At 44.3% G+C, this 22,247-nt stretch overlaps 1 protein-coding gene across 1 annotated transcript in view; it reads left to right on the forward strand.

The window, feature by feature from the left end:
- LOC148518869 (alpha-2-macroglobulin-like) overlaps nucleotides 1–22,247 on the forward strand; it is a 177,452-nt gene that overhangs the window by 21,897 nt on the left and 133,308 nt on the right. The window contains exons 4-12 of the mRNA XM_088476898.1: nucleotides 2,625–2,677; nucleotides 3,144–3,164; nucleotides 5,573–5,741; nucleotides 17,210–17,294; nucleotides 18,136–18,256; nucleotides 20,010–20,124; nucleotides 20,207–20,316; nucleotides 20,432–20,593; nucleotides 20,775–21,002. Coding sequence (XP_088333024.1) covers nucleotides 2,625–2,677; nucleotides 3,144–3,164; nucleotides 5,573–5,741; nucleotides 17,210–17,294; nucleotides 18,136–18,256; nucleotides 20,010–20,124; nucleotides 20,207–20,316; nucleotides 20,432–20,593; nucleotides 20,775–21,002 — 1,064 coding nt within the window. The remainder of the gene's footprint in view (nucleotides 1–2,624; nucleotides 2,678–3,143; nucleotides 3,165–5,572; nucleotides 5,742–17,209; nucleotides 17,295–18,135; nucleotides 18,257–20,009; nucleotides 20,125–20,206; nucleotides 20,317–20,431; nucleotides 20,594–20,774; nucleotides 21,003–22,247) is intronic.

Genomic DNA, 22,247 nt, shown 5'->3' on the forward strand with positions numbered 1-22,247 from the left:
AACGCCCCCGTCAGGGAGGCACGCCCCCGGCACGCCCACCAAAGGGGGCGTGCTGTCAATCAACATTGACAGCACGCCCCCTTTGATCGGACACAACGAGCGAAGGACTTTCCTTCGCTCGTCGCGTCTGGCGCATGCGCACGACGGAGCTCCCTCCGTCGTGCGCATGCTCAGTCCATAACATCGACCCACTTGCGAGCGGACAGCCGCTCGCGAGTGGGTCTGAATCAGGCCCTTTGTTTGATAGGTATTTTTGGTTAACGGATTTTGAGCATGTGTTGGACAAGTGATTGTATGCAGTGGGGAACTACTGCTGTTACCCTACGGGATGCAACAACTATCATCATGAGAGGGGCCCACCTCACCTCCAGGCCCAGCAGCCACCTCCTGCAATGGCAGCAGTTCTAGGTGTTACTATTCTCCGGCGGTGACCGTGTCACCGCACATTTCTCCACCCGCGGGACACTGCGTCCCGCGGGTGAAGATGGCACCCGCAGGCTGTGAGGGCAGGGTGCTTTTTGCCCTCCTTCTGGAGGGCAGGGTGCTTTTTGCCCTCCAGAAGGAGGGCAGGGCGCCGCGCCCCGCTAAAACAGCCTAGCGGGAATGCTAGAGATATATCAGTGACGTCACTATGGTTGGTGACACCCAGGGGTAAATTTACTAAGTATCGAGTCCGATCGAGTTTGTTTTTATTAACTCGATTTGCATCGCCGAAATTTGGGTGATTTGATGCTTCTGAAACTCTCAAATTTACTAAGAAGTGAGTTTAGCTGTGACCGAGTTAAACGATGGTGAAGTAGACCGAGATATCTCACCCAAGTAGCAAGTTTAGATAGAGATTTCTCACCTGAGTTTGCAGCGTCTTCTCTCTGCCACACTCTTCCGAACAAGCAGCCTTCACATATCAGAGAGATATGTGAAGGCTGCTTGTGTGTTCTACCTGTAAAAAAAGGGTCAACATTAAAAAAAAATGACGTAGGGCCCCCCCACAAAAAAAAAGCATAAACAGCCCTGGGCTGCTCAGCCAGTCCCCATCTCCCCTGAGATCCCTGGCATGAGCTGATCAGCTTGGAGTGATAATGCTTTGGCTGGGGAGACCCAGTGAAAGGGTCCCCTGGCTGTGACATTTGAGTTCGGTGCTGGATTTAAAAATTGGAGGATCCCTACGCACTCTTTTTCACCCTATTTTTGAATCCAGGACTGGCTCAGTGACCCAGTGCTGGTTCCTAAAATACGGGGTAACCCTACTCGTGTCTTTCCCTGTATTTTTAGGAACTGGCTGAACGGTCCGGGGCTGTTTATGCTTTTTTTGAGGGGACACTACCTAATTTTTATATATATATATATATATATATATATATATATATATATATATATTGTTCCTTACATGCAGAAACATTCACAAATCACACTGATCTGTGTATGTTTCTGCCAAACTTGCAGCTCAGGAGGTGGCCTATTTGAAACTACAATTTAGCTGCGAGTTTGCGTCAATTACACCTGAGATAGTTATCTCACATCTTGGTAAATTCCAGAGGTGTATCTTTTTCATGAAAAGTACTTCCGAGTTTGGCCAATGGTGTGTTTATTCGAGTTTGCAATCTCACCCGAGTTTACCAGTGAAAAGAGAGAAATCTCACCCGAGTTTGCATTTAGTAAATTTGCGAGTTGAAAAAAATGCCTAAACTCACCCGAGATTGCAATCTCAACCCAACTCGAATCTTAGTAAATTTACCCCCCAGAGCAAGACTTTGGTAATCTTCATGAGGCCGCACCAGCTGATGTGTGCCATTTTGAGGTCGTGACCATGTGTCACGTCCCCGTTCTCATCATGCTGGGGGTTTGCCCAGCTCTCCGGGAGCCCCCAGCCTCTTCCAGCACAGTGTTGGTAAAACGCGCATGAACCCCATCATCGTTCACCATCCGAGGGGGTGACACCAAAACAGCAGAGCAGCTCTGCTATTTTGGTTTCAGCCCCTTGGATTGTATCACCTGGTGCAGCCCGCACCCCCCTACTGATGTATCAAGCCTTGGAGAGAGATAATGTGGAATAGTTGCCCAAAGCAACCAATCAGCTTCTAATTGTTATAGTATAGACTGTGCTCGATAAATCAGAACCCCGAAGCTGGCATCCCGACAGGGTTAGTATACCGACACTTGTTTGGTCAGTATCGTAACCCTCTAAACCTAACCTCCCTCCATAATGCCTAAACCTAACCTCCCCCTCCTCACACCCTAAACCTAACCCTCCCCCTCTCCCTACCTTCCGGGTGCCTAAACCTAACCTCCCCCTCCCTGCACCCTAAACGTAACCCTCCCCCCTTAATGCCTAACCCTAACACTACGCCTAGTGCTTAACCCTAACCCCGCTAGTTACCTTTGTGATGCCGGCGCTGGGATTGTGACAGGTGTCGGGATTTCGGCGCTGGCATTCTAAGCTCCGGGCATCCCAACTGACAGGATTGTGCCTGGATCCCCATAAGACATCTGTCTCAGGCAGCACGTTTCAGGGGGGAAACCTAAGTGCACATGCAATTCAATGCAAATCAAATTTTTATCAACTGACTTATTGGCAGATCTAATAATACGTGATTGTTTGTAATTGTGTTTATTGTTTTTCACAGTCCAATTCCGTATTGTATCTGTGGATGAAAATTTTCACTCAGCATCTGAGAAGGTATTTACACCATTTATAACATTTATATTTAAAGCTGCCACTGAGCTTTTTGTGCTTTTATAGTATTTTTCAGCCACATTCTGTACTCAGCACGCACATCATGTGAAATCCTGTAGGGGACCATTGATCCCTGATCAACCTTTAATAGTTTATGGGCCATACAGTCTGGGAAATCTCAAGTCAAATTGGGCTTAATTGCCAAATGGCTGCAGAAATCGCCCTGCATGGTGCCATATATCTGCTAACTGTGGCTCAGATGTCAGTACCAAACCCCTGTAACACGTCTCAGATTGCTTGTGACCTGGATATAGCACTGGACGTATGTAGAGATCACACATGATTCTGTTACTCAGATCTTGCAGCAGAGAAATAAAGAAGAACACTATTTACCCCATGACATATATTTATTGTGCAAATTCCTCTCTTTATTTCTTTGTGTTAACACATTTCTTGCTTTATTTTTCAGTTTTCTGTGATTTCTATCGAGGTAAGAATTATGCCAATGTTTGGGAAAACAATGTGAAACTATCCTTTCAGCCAACGGTATTGTTTCTAGGGCGTTCAAGTGTTGTATACATTTTTTTTAGGCCATTTTCTAACACAATTTTCTACAAGCAGCAATTTTACTGACATGCTATTAAGGTATTCCAATATGTCAGTGATAGACCTTCTAGCAGCAGAATGGAGAATGGACATGATCAATCTGTCCTCTCTAGCCGCTATGAGACTACAGGTCCCATCATACTGTACTTTCACAAGCAAAGGTTGCAGTTCCTAAACTTGAGAACAACAGGTTGTCCGGGTTGGGTACGGGATGCAGGCGCTCGGGATCCCGACGGTTATAATCCCGACGCTGAGATCTCGACAGGTTTAGGATACCGACACCTGTCAGTATGTATCCTATTCCTAACCCTCCCCCTCTCCCTAACCCTCCCTCTCTGGTGCCTAAACCTAACCTTCCCCCCCTAGTGCCTAAACTTAACCTCCCCCTCCCCGCATCCTAAACCTAACCCTAATGCCGAAACCTAACCTCCCCCTAGTGCCTAAATTTAATCTCCCCCTCCCTGCATACTAAACCTAACCATAATGCCTAAACCTAACCTCCCCCCTAGGACCTAAACTTAACCTCACCCTCCCTGCATCCTAAACCTAACCCTAATGCCTAAACCTAACCTCCCCCCTAGTGCCTAAATTTAACCTCCCCCTCCCCGTATCCTAAACCTAACCCTAATGCAAAATCCTAACCTCCCCCCTAGTGCCTAAATTTAACCTCCCCCTCCCTGCATCCTAAACCTAACCCTAATGCCTAAACCTATAACCTCCCCCCTAGGGCCTAAACTTAACCTCCCCCTCCCCGCATCCTAAACCTAACCCTAATGCCTAAACCTAACCTCCCCCCTAGTGCCTAAACTTAACCTCCCCCTCCCCACATCCTAAACCTAACCCTAATGCCTAAACCTAACCTCCCCCCTAGGGCCTAAACCTAACCCCCCCTCCCTGCATCCTAAACCTAACCCTCCCCCCTAGTGCCTAAACTTAACCTCCCCCTCCCCGCATCCTAAACCTAACCCTAATGCCTAAACCTAACCTCCCCCCTAGTGGCTAAACCTAACCTCCCCCTAGGGCCTAAACCTAACCTTCCCCTCCCCGAATCCTAAACTTAACCTCCCCCCTAGTGACTAAACTTAACCTCCCCCCTAGGGCCTAAACCTAACCTCCCCCTCCCCGCATCTTAAACCTAACCTCCCCCCTAGTGCCTAAACTTAACCTCACCCTCCCTGCATCCTAAACCTAACCCTAATGCCTAAACCTAACCTCCCCTCTAGTGTCTAAACCTAACCTCCCCCCTAGGACCTAAACCTAACCTTCCCTTCCCTGCATCCTAAACATCCCCCTCCCCACTAGTGCCTAAGCCTAACCTCCCCCTCCATGCATCCTAAACCTAACCATCCACCTCTAGTGCCTTAACCTAACCTTTCCCCTAGTGCCTAAGCCTAACCTCCCCCTCCCCGCATCTTAAACCTAATCCTCCCCCCCTTGTATCCAACCCGAACCCTTCTCCAAGTGTGTAACCCTAACCCCTACCCCTCCCCCCAACCCCGCCACTTACCTTCGGATGCCTGCAGTCGGGATGCCGGCGCCGGGTTTCTGATAGGTGTCGGGATTTTGGCGCTGGCAATCTGAGCGCCAGAGTCCCTGCGATCGGTATTATGACTGCATCCCGGTTGTCCAGCTCTGATCTGAACTAGGGACCTGATTCAGAGATATATGTAAACCCGATGGTTTGCATACAAATACGAGTGCAGAGGGACTGCGCATGAACAGGACCCATTTTGAGCATGTGCAGAAACGGTCCTACGTCGTTGTATGCCGCGGTCCCAAGCTGCAACATAATTTACATGCTGCGGCCATTTAAGGGCAGGGACAGGGCAGTGGTTCCTGTGTTTCAAAAAAACGGGGGTGTCAGCCCTGTTTTCTGGGAGTGCCATAGCCATGGCCAGTGTCTGCATCTTCCGACACAGATTTACTGGCCTCGCAAGCGGGCTGGAAGTGGCCAATGGAGACAAGCCTTAAGTTTGGCCCTAATTGCTAGCACCATGTTTAGATGCTGTTAGCCATTGTAGCCTATGGGCTACACTTCTGCAAAGTTTTCAGTAAAGTGAACCGTAGGGTGACTCTGTTTACTGCTGCTTGTACTTCCGCAGTCTGATAACTGCACATGCTTAGTAAGAATGCGGGGTCAATAGTGTCATTTATATGTATCATTTTAATCCGTTAATTGTTAGAGTTTATTTTTACACCTTTTTGCATATCTTGTCTTTTATATGCAACATCTGATAAACAGATCCTTACAGTAATAAGGGTGTTGAAACAGGATTTCTTTTTTTTTTTCAGGATCCTCAGAGAAACCGTATTAGCCAGTGGCTGAATGTGGAAACAAGTAGAGGAATTGCACAGGAATCCTTCCTTCTCGCCTTCGAACCCCTGCTGGGGACCTACAAACTGGTTGCACAGACGTTAAAGGGCACGCAGATTGAGCACACGTTTAGTGTGGAGGAATATGGTACATTTAGCCTGACACATTCAGCTTTATATTAGGGGTGTGCAGGCTCAGATTATTTTGGATTTTCCCACCAAATTCTGATTTTTCCCGCTAAAAATCGGGTCTCAGAAAGAAGCCAAACATCATCTTTCATGGACAAACATCATCATTCCTGGACAAAAGTCCATAATCCGAGCCCGCATATCTCTACTTTATATGCATACAGTACAGGATCCAGGAAAAAAAATTTGCAATCATTGCAGATTAGGCTTTGATATATTTTTAAAGCAAACAATTTCTATAAAATATTTAAAATATATTTTAAACCATCTCACACGCCGAGGTTACTGTTTCAAGAGTAACAAAGGGTAAATAAATGTGGATGTAATGAAAGCCACACTGAGCACGCGCAGCCATTGTATTCAGATTACGCATGCACAGAGGATTCACTGGCAAAGGGAGTGACAGGTAGTCAGCGTTTGGCGGGAAGTAACGGGGGTGGTAAGAAAAATGCAGGCGCGTCGGGCCGTTTAAAGAAGCACTGTTTTCAGGGCGTGCATATATCAGCCACTGCATCCTTGCTCACAGCAGGAGAGCACTCTGCGTGTCTGAAGACAGAATATAGAAGCAATAACAGTCGCACAAGAATAATAATGTCTCACAAAATAGAAATTAGCAAAGACCCTCCTAGTGTATCATCAAAGAGTAATGTTGAGGGGTGCTACCACTGACAGCTATAATATGTATATAAGCACAAGAAGAAAAGAGAGATGAACTGTCATGAGTAGTGCACTGTTTAAAACATAACTTTTAATAAATAATAGTTAATACCCATTAAATACAAAAGACAACAGCGAAATAAGGTAAAATATAAAGTCGTGTAATAAAGACAGAAAAGTGATTAAAAATAAGTGGCAGCGCGTGTACCTGCCTCCATTATGTCCTAATATAAATTGGCTGGTGATACGTAAGATATCTACTCTCTAATATATTTGGGATACACCTTTCCCTGTATTATCGTGATAGCATGTAGATATAGATATAGAATACTACATAAATATGTAGTTTATCACTGATATTTCAGCCTCAGCCAACAAAAAGTGTGCTTGTGTTTGAAATCTCTAAATAACCAATCAACAGACACAAAGTCTATTTATTATGAATTGCCATCTACATGACAAATTAATCAGGAGGATTAAGGATCACGTTGGAGTGGTGATCATTAGGGAAAATCCTTCTCTGATATATCGGAGTTAAATCTGTTTTTACAACAGTATGTTATGGTACAATCTCAGGGAGTAATTCTTATAATGTGCTCAGATAGTTGTGGCAAATATAATAGTACCTATAAATTAACTGTCCCAGCAGTCCCTATTGTTCTTTAGTACATCATAATATATCATATGTACAAATTACCCACTATAACAGTCATATATTACGTTTAATAACGTTTATAGCCATTTATTGTGGCAAGTATATCTGGGAAATATGCAGATGTAATATTTTCACCATGTGACTAGGTGTTCTGTACTGATCGTTACATAACAGACATGGGTTTGCACAGGCAGTATCAGGTATAACTCCGAGTATGGACAAACACAAACACAAACAACACAAACATATTAATAACAATGAGACATGAGGTCAGGTCACACGCGCCGCTATCCGACGCGGCGTTTCGCTACACTGGCTTTGTCAAGGCAAGAATATATCTGAGACAGCTAAGAGTTACTCAGCAGGCTGATGGCCACCTGATCTGTGTCTGATGTTTCCGGTATTGTACGCGAGCGGCGGATGTGAGATGCTTTCAGTGGGCGTCTCTAAGCACTGGACAGCGGGTGAGTCATTAGCATATATTTGCATTTGCATTCCGTGTGACATCGCACCTGTGATGCCATTTCTTTTCGTGCGGATCTGAATCAGGCCCATTGTGTGCTTCTATTAGTGAAATCAGCTTTATTTGCACCATCAAACAATTACAGACATTCACAATGATGTCATTAGCACATAGGAGCTGATTCTGAGTCCCACGCAAATGTGAACGCAGCAGCGCATGTATTGGCGGTTTCCCATCTGCGTGCTTTGGTAAATGGCCTATAAACTCCTTCCTTGTGTACATCCATGTGGCCGTATGTGCGAGGAGACGCCCACTCTTAGAGCGCAAGCACGCTGTAATGCCAATTGGTGCGGGGCGTCTTTATACGTCACCATCGGTCACATTATCAAATATTGGTGTTTTCAGAATTTTTTGTGCATGTGCAGATATAAATCATTCCCCTACGTGACCAGCACTATTGTGTGTGGATTGTGGGAGAGTTAAGGTGCCTACACACTTGACGATCTGCACACGATCCCACGATGTATACAATTTCCCCTGAACTCTCCCCGGGAGCTCCCCGGCAGTTTGTACACACGATCTGGAGTAAAAAATGTCCAATCTGATTTAAGATCTATCGTGCATCCAGCTATCATTTTAAGTCCCTACTACATGCTCCTTCCTCCTCATCTACCCCATCTGTGTCGAACCTGTTTGCCTTCCCCTCCATTTTAGAATGTAAGCTCTTACGAGCAGGGCCCTCTACCCTCTTGTGCTTCTCCCTACTTTAGGGCCTGATTCAGAGCCGTTCGTTAACAGCAGTACGCTCGTTGCGTTCCGATGTTGAGAAAGCGCGCATGCGTCGGTGTAACACTGCGCACGTGCGTACGGCAGATTGCGAGCTTTTTTTGTCTCGTTCGTCAAATAGTGTACAGGAAGTGACATGTCAAATGTGATTGACAGAACAGGGCGTTTTTGGGCGTTGACGGGGGTGGCGATGGGAAAACGCAGGCGTGGCGAGGCGTTTTTGGGGCGTACATACATTATCAGATGCGACCGTCAAATGTGTTCGTACCAACTCATACGTCACAGGATGATCCTCTTTCCGTTCAAAATGCTCGCACAGCTTAGGGTCTGGATTACTCGACCACATTGGCGATGGCCTTCTCCTCCGTCCCGGCACTCCACGATGTTGCATCGATTAATCACAGCTTGTGAGAAAATCAATTAGTCTTGTATTGAAAACCGGCTTGGAATGTGTTTTGAAATCAGTTTTTTGGGTTAGCACAAAACCGTACGCAGGTGGAAATCATAGCTGCTAATGTCAGGATTACACAATCAATTAGCGTACATTTGTGGGGGGGGGGGTTTGGGTTGATATTTGGTTTTTGGACTATTGTAACAATAATGTCACTCTGTTTGTGTGTTTTTGGCCATTTTGCTTTTGGCTGGTGAATTTGCATCCTTATGTAAATTTTAAAACGTTCCTTAAAGAGCCCTTTTTTTTTCTCAGGTAAAATGTTGGTGGTGCGCGTTTTTGCCTTGTGGGCCAGCATTAAATGTAAACCATTTCTACAATAATGTCAGAATACAATGTCGTACATTTTTTTCAAATTTATTGGAAAATAAAAACAATTTCATGCACATTTTTTCCCCAAACATTTTTTGCAGTGTTCATTCCAAAATATTTAATAATTGTGCAAACATAAAAGTTATGGAAACATAAAGCTAAAAAATAAAAACAATTCACAAGAAAGGAGAGGGAAGTTTTGTCCAGAAAGGAATATGGGGCAAGCACAGAAGGAGTGTGGGAAAAGTAGCCAGTGCTGTCAACGTTTTTTCCCCCGTTTGGCAGGGGGAGGGAGGGCGCCAGATCGGGTCCGGGATGTCATCGGGCTGGCCTGTTCAGAGGCAGATGTTGTGGCCTCTGGACTAGGCACAGGGCTAGGCACATTTGGAGGATTGGCTGATGTTGTGCCAGAGGTGGAGGATCCTGATGTTCCGGCAGGAAGGGAGGTCGGCTCCACCATGTGCTGGCGAACGAGCTGCTCCAGGGCATTGGCGATGCGGATGTTGGCCCTGGTATTTTCCGCCAGGGCCTGACCAATGGTCACGTTGGCCGCAGCATTTTGCTCCAGGGCCTCAGCCACCCGTACCAGACTGGCGTCCATCCTCTGCAGAATCTCTGTATGGAAATCCGATTTAAAATTGAGTTCTGTGAGGAGGGACACTGCCTGCGAGGGGGATTGCCCTGGACTGGCTTCTGCAGGGTCCTCAGCCGGATGTACTGGTTCCTCCCCTGCAGAGCCTGCAGAAATTCTGCGGCCAAGGCTCCCCTCTGGAGCAGACTCATCTGCCTGTGTCTCTGTTGGAAAAATGAGAAAAGAGTCACATTAGAATCTACATATTGGCACAATAACATTTCAGAGTTGGTGACATCACAATATTTACCTTGGACAACATGAGGAGCCGCAAAGTCTGGCATGTCCGTATCCATGTTGGACACGCCAAACACCTCCACAGCCTGCACACACCCCTGTGCCAGCTCTAAATCATTCAACTCCAATGACACAGGGGTGGGACCCCCACCTGTCCCCCTTGCATGCCTAGCCCTGTCCGCCAGTTTTTGCTTCAGACGATATTTGAAGTCGGCCCATATGTGGGTGAAATTGGAATCATTATCCTTTTGTTTTAAATGGGTTTTGGTTTTAGGGGGGGTCAAGTTTTTACTTACCGCCGTTTGACATCCCGGGCTAGACGGACATAATCACCCACCCTATTGATAGCAATGGCTACCTCCTCCCACATTCTCCACTTCTGGCTTGCACTCATATTCCTGTCTGCCTGTGGCAGGATGTCCACACACTTCTGAACCAAAACCTCCATCTCCTTTCTTGTGAATTGTGGCTGCCTTTTCTTTTTGCCAGCTTTGGCCGGAATACTGGGCCCAGCAGCCTCTTCCATGTCATCCTCCTCACCTATTTGTTTAAATGTTGAGAATTGTAAGCTTCACAACTTGCACTATATTATGTTTCAAATTAATCATTGTTTACAAATGCCTGAAATACTTACCGCCAGACTGTTGCCCATTGTTTCCCTGGTCTGTAGCCATGTCTTATCTCCAAACAAGAAATACACCAGAACTTTTTTGTTGGCTCGTGACGTATTTATACATGCGTCCTTATTTTTCGGCCGCATCATTGATTGTGCGTTCCTATGATCCCTCGTTAATTTGTGCGGGAAACTAAACACTATTTATGGCTTGGGGCGTCTCGAGTCGAGGTGGCGTTTGTTGATTGTTGGAGGTTACTTTGGTCGGAGTTGATTGTTGGCGGGTTTTGGATTTGGCGTTGGTGGGAGTTGTTTTTGTTTGGTCTATTTCTTTTTTTTTTCCGTTCGCTTTTTTTCTGGTGGTTTTTTTTTTGGCGTGTATTTATTTGGTACGTTTTTGGCCGTCTAACTTTTGATCAATTTGTGTCTCCTTCTTTTCCTGAATTTTGGCTCGTTAATTTTTCCAAATTTCCCCTTAGTTAGGTTTTTTTTGGCTCTGCTACAATGACCTTTTGATCCGGATACTTATATATTATCTATTGGTAAGTTTATTTTTTCACTTGGTTATTAAATGTTCATGTTTGTATTTACGCAACTTTGTTTGACCTTACACTTTTAACCTTTGGTTTTATTAGTCAGAAATGTTTCAAATAATTCGTGTTTTTCTATCTGCGTATTTTTGTACTTGTATTTGCGAACTAATTAGCGCATTTTTAACTGTTTCTATTGTGACTGGTATTTGCGAACTAATTAGCGCATTTTTAACTGTTTCTATTGTGACTGGTATTTGCAAACTAATTAGCGCATTTTTAACTGCTTCTATTGTGACTGGTATTTGCATTTAGACACGTTAAATTGGTTGTGTTTTCCCTTTAGCATTTGTGGATTACATTTTGGCCCAATTTGAGGTAGTCTGCGCACTGTCGTTTTGCTATTTGGCCAAATGTGTGTTTCTCCCCTTTTATGTTTTGTCTTGCACCCAATTTAGATTCCTAAATGCCCACCCTAAATTGTTGCATTTTTATATTGTGATTATTTAGAGTTTGGCCCAATCATGACAATACCTCGGCATGTAAGCATCAATGGATTGTATCATCAAGCTAAGTAAAAATCAATTTTTTTGGGGGGAAAAAAGCCTTACATTCAAATCTTGCCATTTCATGTTGATCTTGGTCGGATTGTTCTGGCCATGCTCCCGGAAGCCGACCAACCTCAATCTCGTCCCAGGCGTAGGCATCGTAGGCGTACAAGGCCCCAGATATATCGAACACGTGTCACCCTTTTTGGAATGCCCGATGATGAGGTGTTAAGACGCTACCGTCTTCCTCCCAAAATCATCATAGACATTCTCTCATTAATAGAGAGTGATCTTGAGCGGCAAATTGACAGTCCTACAGCAATACCACCACTTACGCAATTTATGGCGGTGTTACATTTCTGTGCCTCAGGATTGTTTCAAACAACGGTGGGAATAGTGGCGGGCATCTCCCAATCCTCCTTTTCCCGGATCCTGAGGGCAGTGATGGAGGCACTTTTCAAGCACCTCCATCATTTTATTAAAATGCCTTTGGATATGGGTGCCCTTAGTGTGGCCAAGGCCAATTTTTACCAAATAGCTGGCTTCCCACACATCATAGGGGTTGTGGATGGTACTCACATACCACTTCAGCCTCCAGCACGTCTGGAGGCCATATTTCGCAACTGTAAACACTATCACTCCCTGAATGTAATGGTGGTATGTGATGCCTCCCTCCAGATCCTGTCCCTGAATGCAAAATTACCAGGAAGTGCACATGACTCATTCGTCATCCGGCAATCAGGGATATGGCACAAATTAAACAACCTACAAGCTGGTGATGCGTGGCTTCTGGGTAAGTGGAGACCTTTAGTACATAACAATGTTAAGCTTGATACACAGTGAACCTGATGTTGTCACTTCTTTTTCACAGGAGACAGTGGCTACCCTTGCACGCCCTGGCTGCTCACTCCTTATTTGGCTCCCACACCAGGGCCACAAAGTAATATTAATGCCGCACTTACAGCCACCAGGCAAGTGGTGGAGCGCTGTATCGGCCTTTTAAAAGGCCGATTCAGATGCCTCCACCGCTCTGGTGGCGAGCTCATGTATTTGCCGGATATGGTTTCTAAAATTGTGGTCCTGTCTGGGATATTTCACAACATCGCCATAAGGAGTGGTGTCCCAATGCAGCCAGAGGATGCCTTACGTGAGGATGGCCCCCCCGAGGTTGGTCGGAGGTCAGTATGTGGGGGGGCCATACGCGATGATGTGGTGGCCAGATATTTTAGGTAATTATTGGCAACACAAGAGTGTTTAGACACAATGTGGTAAGGATTGTTTGAGAACATGTAATTATTTTGTGTTTTTTTCTCCATCTTCTGTTTGTTTTCATAATCTTTGGGACTCCAACGATGACTACTTCCTGCTACCCTAAAAAAACCTTCATGGGGACACTTTGGAAATATATTATGGAACCCATATTGCAACGCCACATTTGTGGAATCATGTTGGCATGGTCCTTCGTCAACCAGTTCTTGATTTTTTATTTTTATTTTAAAAGGTTGTTGTATGGGTTGTATTTATGATTATCACTGTGTGTATTGTTTGTGAGTGAACACTTTGTTATTTTAGTTATGTTGTGAATAAATGTTTTGAGACTGTAATTTTGTACCTTTTTTTGCCCATTACAAGCAAGTGTAACCAGGTTCACCCACGTTAAATTTGCTTAAGGGGTAAGCCTGTAATGACGCAAGTTGAGCTAAAATGTAAGATGCTTTCTGGGTCCAAACCAACATCCAAAGGAATCCTGTACAATCAGTTGGCTTCGTAATATCGGCCTAAGCAGGTTGCCCCCCAAATAGGAACCTGTAAAATGTAGTAATATATAATTTGTACAACACCAAAAAAAGCCAACCAGATTGTTACTGTTAGGTGTTTCTTGTGCCTGTTTTCCTAAAAAATACAACACACAATCTTAGTGACAATAATTGCAAATCCTTGCTGGAAGAGTCTACTTATGTCAGTGTAAACAATCTCTGATTTGGAAAAAAGGAATGAGACAGAACGTTAAGTTTAAATTTTTTATTTATAACACTTTTTAAAAAAAAAAAACCTAAAACTAGTTCCGAAGGAGGACCGACATATGGTCAAGGACCACCAGCAGCCTGATGACGTGGGCACGCATCCGTCCCACACATCCGGCTAATTCCGCCATACGCCTCTGTTCCTCTGTGGGTTAGAAAAGTGTGGGGATTAATACATCAATAACGAAACCACATTAAAAAACAAGCCAAAGCAAGCTAACCAAAAATGTCAATATTGTGACCCAAAGCAGAATTACACCGAAAATACCAAGCACCCAAAAATGGTCCCCCCAAAAATTAAAAGTAAAAAAGCAGATTCAGACAGGTGTGATATGTGTATGGTGAAATCAGCAGTAACAGGTAAAGACAAACCGAAAACTCCAACAAATTCTCCGAAACAACACAAAAAAAGGCACAGACACATGATTACATACAAACAGTTTTTGCAAAAAACTAAACTAAAAAAAAACCATACCGTTCAAACTAACGGCCGCTCCAGAAGCCACTCCCTCGTCCTCCTCGGAGGTGCCTCCATTCCCCAACGAGGTTGGCGGGGTGATTTGGGATTCATGGGAGGGGGTAGTTACAAGAGGGGTGGTTGGAGGAGAGGGGGAATTGGGATGGAGGGGAAGGAGCCCCGAAACATCCTCCACAGGGTCTGTGCAGGCTGGGGAGGAGGGGGAAATACGTGAATTTGGGGGTGTGGAGGTTTGGCTTGGGGTTGGGGAGAGTGGGCGAGAGCGCCGTCTTTGACGCCGATGACGCCGTAGTCTTCGCTCTGCCCCTAAAAGATGTGAAACAAATTGTGGTTAGTTTCAACCAAAACCTAGTTAAACACTAATTTATGACAACACAAATATGTAAACATGGCCATGCAGATATGAGTACAATGACTAAATAGGACATACATGAAAACATGGCCATGCAGATATGAGTACAATGACTAAATAGGACATACATGAAAACATGGCCATGCAGATATGAGTACAATGACTAAATAGGACATACATGAAAACATGGCCATGCAGATATGAGTACAATGACTAAATAGGACATACATGAAAACATGGCCATGCAGATATGAGTACAATGACTAAATAGGACATACATGAAAACATGGCCATGCAGATATGAGTACAATGACTAAATAGGACATACATGAAAACATGGCCATGCAGATATGAGTACAATGACTAAATAGGACATACATGAAAACATGGCCATGCAGATATGAGTACAATGACTAAATAGGACATACATGAAAACATGGCCATGCAGATATGAGTACAATGACTAAATAGGACATACATGAAAACATGGCCATGCAGATATGAGTACAATGACTAAATAGGACATACATGAAAACATGCACACGCAGTTAGGGCCACAAAGATAAACATGAAAACCACAGTCCCAAAAATTTACTTTCCGCGATCTGCATGAGCAAGCGGGGCGTCCGCCGTTGCAGGTCGGACCACCTGCGCTCCAGCTGGCCGATCTGGCTGCGTGAGCCGAAGGAACGCAGGCGGCCACGTACCTCCGCATATGCGGAACGCTTTTCTCTATTTGTGATGGGTGGAGGCTGGCTGGTGATCCGCCTATCCATCACCTCGGTTAACACCAGCAGCTCGCGCCTGGTGAATGCCGAGGCTCTCATGATGGCAATGGTGTATTTGTTAAAAATCATTTTTAATAAAGACACGAAAATAAATTTGATTGGCTAATGTATTTGGGTAATTAACAGGACCAATTCTATTGGTTAGTGTATGAGTCATGTGTTCGACAGGGCCACAAATCTCTTGAGAGTTATGATAGGCTTGATGCAGTGACATGCGTAAGCAAATTTAAATAAAGAAATGAACCCAGGAAAATATGCGTGGTTAAAAACAAATAAAACAAATGTTTAATTGGCTCTAACATGTATTTTGACAAAGAAAAGCCAATGTTTAAGCCGTACGTATTCTGCGGGTAAACACAAACACGGACAAGATTAAAGTTTATTGCATTGTCCAAAAAAAAACAAAAAAACAATTAAGCTAATTGATATATTGATTGGCATGATACGATTGAGGGAGGTAGGCAGAATAAACGAGCAGGTAATCGGAATCTGACAGTCCCACTTCCGGTTTGTACTTGTGCGTGCGTTCCCTTCAAGCCACTTTGGGGATGTACGCTCGCTATTTGGCACGCTCGTTAGTTAGAGGAGGGGTCGGTAGAGTTTGGGGAGGATGTTTAGCTGCGTTCAAAAATACGAGCGAGTGCTTGAATTTACATATGTTTGTACGTACGCCGAACGTACGAACGGCCACTTGCGTCCGGGTCTGAATGAGGGCCTTAGTTCCATCTACTTCTTACTCACCACCAGGGCACCTAACACTTGGCTGCTTATGCTCTGTTGCTTATCTGGGTGTTATGGTCACTAATGTAGCAATGTATATTATCCCTGTCCTGGTCCTGTATTGTATTGTAAGTCGCTTTTCTATAATTTGTTTATGTACTTTGCGCTGCGGAATACTTGTGACGCCATATAAATAAATGATAATAATAATAAAAAATAAATTGTGTCCCAGATTGGCAAATCTGCCCTACAGCACGGCAGATCTGAAGATGCGATGTATGACGAGCCTGGATGCGCATCGGTATCATGTTCATGAGTGGAAACTCACGATTTGGGCATATTTTATATGATTTGTCATCACGATTCGTCGAAATCGGGCAAAAATCGTGTAAAAATTTGCCAAGTGTGTAGGCACCTTCAGACTCAGGGCCTGATTCAGAGCCGGACGCTATTTGCGCTCGCTCGTTCAGAAAAGGGGGCTGGCTATTTAAATTGACCTTTCGCTCTTTGCGGTCTATTGACGCCTCTATGTCTGAACGAGCGAACAAAACATGCGGTCGTTATTTTGATAAAAACGCCCCCTGGCCGCTCGCATCATACGTCATGTCCGCTATTTATTAGATTAATCGAGTACATCGAAAGGCGAATGAACTGCTCGCTATTCTTGTGGTTGCGTTTTCCTACCGCAATCATGCGAGCAGTTCTGGCTAAAAGACACCCAAGTGACGTGGTCGATGACGCTGCTTTGTTAATTATGCACACCCTTAAAACGCCCATTTTGACCTTTTGGCACGCCTGCGTTCTGATCTCCACTCCCCGTTTTCACGCACTTTCCCCTGTTACCACCCACAAACGCCTAATCCTGTCACTCAAATTAGCAGGCATTCGCTATTTTGCGAGCGCACGATTTCTGACCACACTGACTGGTTCGCGCATGCGTATTACAACCCATATGCATGCGCAGATGTGCGAACATCGCTCGGAACGAACGAGCGGCTCTGAATGAGGTCCTCAGGCCCATAATGACAATTGTGGACCAATAAGCTCTTTAAAAGTTCTCTATCAGTATTCACAAACCAACATGGATGTCTAAATAAAGTTTTCTCTTTCAATTAAAGTTGTTATAAAAGGTATTTGTGATGCTGCAAAATTATTAAAAATCTCCAATTTATTTATTTTCAGTGTTACCCAAGTATGAGGTACAGGTGAAAATGCCCCCAGTTATCACTATCCTTGACAAAGAACTTCAAGTGACTGTATGCGGCAAGTAAGTATTGCATTCCAAGACCACAAGCTATGGCGGCCTGCTCATGTGTATGGTTTCCATGTGCTACTGGTGATAATCATATTTTCCATGGTCCAAAGCAGTTACATGATATCAGCATGACCCAAAATGTCAAAGAACCTAAAAACAGGACACGCTCATAAAGCTTTACTTATAATCACTGAAAACTAAATATATAGCATAATCCAATACTCCTGTGGGGCAGAACTAAATGCTAATACAACACTGAAAACCACAAGGGGAAATATAAATGGCTAAAAACTAGGGATGTGCAGGCTCGGATAGGTTTGAATCTGCACGCCGAGTTCTGATTTTTCCCTCCAAAAAACGGGACTCAGAAAGAGGCAAAACGTCATCTTGCATGACGAGCACCATCGGATGCGATCGCAGCGCTTGAGGTTGATTATACCCTACCGCAAGCACTGCGAGCACTTCAGGGTAGATTTCAAGCAAGTGACGTGTCCTAAGACGCTGGCTGTTAATTATGCACGCCTCTGAAACAGCGTTGAATTTCTCAGGCATGCCTGCGTTCGCACCTCCACTCCCCCGTTTCCAGTGGCCTGCCCCTGTTACCACCCACAAACGGCTGTCACTCATTCAGCTGGGCTGTCTATGCTTGACAAGCGAGAGTTTCCCATCGCTCGTACCAGTTTGCGCACGCGCAATACGAAGCGTACGCATGAGCAGATTGAAAAAACATCGCTCCCTCCGAGCGAGCGGCCGCTTGCGAGAGGGTCCGAATCAGGCCCATAGTCAGCAGGGATTTTTTGGGGATACTCTCATTATGTTTAAGGCATGGTGTAAAATAGCTCCTTCTTGTCAGATACACGTATGGGAAGCCAGTTGCTGGAAGAATTGATGTCCGTGTCTGCAGAATGTACAAATACAGTTACTCTAGCTGTCCTGATGAAGAAAAGAGTGTGTGTGAAGAACTGTCACATCAAGTGAGTACATCACGGCATTATACGGAAGTAATTGTAGCATTATTCAGTGATAACCCACAGCTTAGCTAGCGACCAGGAGGCCACACTAAAAAAAAGGAAGCGGCCGCCCTCATTCAGAGAGAACGATCACTTCTTGCGACCGCCTCTGAATGAGGGCCAGAGGCCCCATGGGTGGATTACCCAAAATCTAATTTAGTAAGTTACCCAGTGGATTGTGCTTCTAGTGTTGCTGTCCGGTACCTGACAGCAGAAGTTGTTCCTGCCAGAAGACATATTTATTACAAGGACTAGTAAAGTTCCTATTGGCTTTCAGGTGGCTTCTACTTAATATTTTCTGAAGGATTTAGGAAAGATGGGCTCGACTTTCAATTATGTGCAATTTGCACCATTGCATTCAAGGGTATTTCAGACCAAGCTCAAATCGAAATGTATCAAGTCACACCATCACTTGAACATTCAGTTAAACCCAACCAACCTTTGGGACTGGACAAGTGTAAATGTGCCTACACACTAGACGATATGTTCACGATGCGATATCGTGAGCGATTTCCCTTGAATTCTCTCCGGCAGTTCCATGGCACTCCAGGACACGATATGGTGCTTAAAAGTGTCCAATCTGACTAACGATCTATCATGCGTCCCTAACAATTTCCAGTGGACACTCATGATTTGGACATATTCTACATGATTTGTCATTCCAATGCGTCGAAATCGGGCGAATCGTGCAAAATATCGTCTAGTGTGTACGCACCTTTACAATGAACACCACCCTTCAGGGCACGGGGTCTGTTACTCTTGAGTGTCAATTTCACGGCCTTCAGACTCCAGAGGAGTCAAAGATCCCGACAAATGCGCAAAAGCTAACAGCTGTGTTAAATGCTCTTTTGTAGTGAAGAAGGGCCACAAAAATTAGATGAGACAATGCGGTGGCATACATCAACCATCAGGTAATACTTTGGATGAAGCAAAGTATTCCAGCAATTTGTGCGGTATTTATGTGATAAGTAGAATTTCTCGGCAGGCACCCCAGAGCATAATCTTTACGTTTTTTTTTAGAAAACTGCGGAGAAATAGTGTCAGCTAAAAGTCGTTATGATGATATCTCAGTTCAATAAAGATGGGAAAAATTTAAAACCTATTGAAGATGTTTAATTAAATGTAAAGTTATATGGGAGTGATGTAAAGTAAAGAGTGAAAAAAAAAGTAAACAAGTTTCGAGGCAAACCAATCAGTTTTGAGGTAGCATTTACTAAGATACGAAAATCTATTAAATGATAAGTAGAAACTGATTGGTTGCTAGGGGTAACTTCTCCACATGTCCAATCTACTTCACCTCCTATGTCCCCAAGGTCCAGGGTCCCTTCATGGATTCAGAGAAAAGGAGTTAATGTACAGAAGGTATAAAAATCCCATTATCTCAGCTTCATTTATAAAAGTTCCTAAAACAAAGGGAATTTAGTAGCACAAAAGTTACTACAATCTGGTTTACAATCTTATTGCTGCAGTCAACAACCTTTTGTTCTGATTTTAGTTGAGCAGCACAGTAAATCAAAATATATAAGATATTTATGTGATATATCCTAATTATATTATTGTCATTCATTTCTTATTTTAGTTATAGAAATGGAAGGAAACAGCAGCACTTTAATAACATTCATTCACCAAAATGATTCGGGATAGCTGACCCGGTAATAGTTACAGGCAATATGACGTGGTCCTTTCATCTCTTAGTAATACTGTCCTCGCTCTTTAGGCTGATAACAATGGGTGTTTCTCAGACGTGGTGAAGACAAAGCTCTTCCAGTTGAGACGCAATGAATTTCAGATGAAAATCACTTCAACAGCCAAAATAACAGAGGACGGAACAGGTGAGATGAAACATGAGGGAAAGAATCACATGAGAAATGGGGGATAAAGTACAAGAGACGTTAACAATGATCTCTCCATTAGGCGTGGAGTTGACGGGTGAGGGCTCTTCAGAAATTAAGAACATAATAGCAAAGGTATCATTCCGACAGCTGGACACCCGCTATAGGAGGGGTATTCCTTTATATGGACAGGTGAGTTAAGATGATGGTAAACTCTAGAGGGCACCAATCACAATGTGACATTCCTCCAAGAATTTGTTACAATTGTGACTTTGACCATCACTGATAATGTCATGTCTTTGTGTAGGTCTTCCTGGAAAATGCAGCTGGCAAGCCAATTAACAACGAGACAGTGGTCATTTATGTAGGTTATGATGGAACAAATTATACCTACTCCACTGGGCCCGATGGAACTGCGGATTTCTCCATTAACACCACATCTTTCCATCAGTCATCCGTAACACTCAGGGTGAGAAAGAGGACAGGAGCAGCCCAGTCATATTTCCATTAAAACTAAGTTAACCAGTTTAATATGTATTTCATTTTCTCATGAACAAAAGTAAAATGTGTAAGATCTAGTGAATGACAATTGACTTATTGATCCCTAGATTTGCTCCTTCTCATGCTTGCATCGTATTCTATTAACATAGGTCAGTTACAAGTCTACTGGAAGCTGTTACAGTTCAAGCTCCTTGGTTCCCACTTATGAGGAGGAGACACGGAATGTCCAAAATTTCTACTCCAGGAGTAAGAGTTATATAAAGATCCAGCCCATATACAGGACTCTGAATTGTCAGGATGATGAGAGATTCACAGTACACTATACTCTGACTCCGGAAGGGTTTGGAGAGGCCACTGAAGCAGTATATCATATGCTGGTGAGTACTTATTAACCACTTTTTCAAAAATGAAAAAAAAAGAGTGGATTTGTTTTAGTTAATTAAGTGCCCCTCATATCCATATATGTACCCATTGTAACAGTGGCAATAGATCCAGTGGCAATAGATCCAGTGGCAATAGATCCGTGGCTTTAACTCCCACCACCAGTAGTAATAGATGCCCCAATATCTTTTCCCCAGTCAGTAATATTGTTAACCTATTGACGCCCCACTACCCTGCAGTGGTAGTAAACTCCTCTATGAATAGAACTCCCACCTCCCAGTGACAATAAATCCCCTTGGGGCATTGACACTCGACCCCACACACACACAAGTGACTATAGATCTCCTCCATTGGCAATAGAATCCCCCTTTGAAGTTTCCCCTCCCAGTTCCCCCACCATGCAGAGAACAGCAGAGTGAGGACCTGATTCAGACCCGCTCGCAAGATGCGATCGCTCGCTTGCAAATGCAAATCAATGCGGTCGGTCTTTGCGCTGTAAGGACGCCCTCTATGTCTTTGTGAGCGACGGCAGTTAGCGTACTCTGGACTAGAAAAACCTCCCACCTGTCACTCGCAGCACACATCATCTCCGTGAAGTGTCTGATTAATCGCGAACATCGAGGGCCATCGGAGCTGCTTGCAGCGCTTGGGGTTGACCTAACCTACCCCAAGCACTGCGAGCAGTTCAGGCTAAAAAACCACCAAGTCACGTGTACAATGACGCTACTTTGCTAATTATGCACACCCATTAAACTCCGTTCTGACGGTCAGACATGCCTGCGTTCGCACATCCACTCCCTCGATCACAAGCACCTTCCACTGTTACCACCCACAAACGGCGCAATCTGTCACTCAAAGTAGCGTCCTGTCTGTGTACTACAAGCTCTCGATTGTACATCGCAGACACTAGTTTGTGCATGCGCACTGTGACTTAGACGCATGCACAGACAGGCGACAATCGCTCCTAGCGAGCACAGCTTAGTGACCAGGTCTGAATCAGGTCCTGAGTCTTAAGCCGCATACACACTAGACGATTTTTATGAACGATATGGACGATAACGATATTGTTCAAGGATATATCGTTCATATCGTTCAGTGTGTATGCAGTGAATGACCAACGATGCGTGCTCCTGTGGGTCATTAACAATGTCTTTTGTCGTCCGTACATCCAGGCCAATCTGACGATATCGTCAAGAATTGCCTGGTCAGATATGTGGCAGCATGACTTCACTGAAAGATAT

The sequence above is a fragment of the Taudactylus pleione genome, unplaced genomic scaffold, assembly GCF_031769625.1.
Source record: "Taudactylus pleione unplaced genomic scaffold, aTauple2 ptg000198l, whole genome shotgun sequence".
Classification (NCBI taxonomy): Eukaryota; Metazoa; Chordata; class Amphibia; order Anura; family Myobatrachidae; genus Taudactylus; species Taudactylus pleione.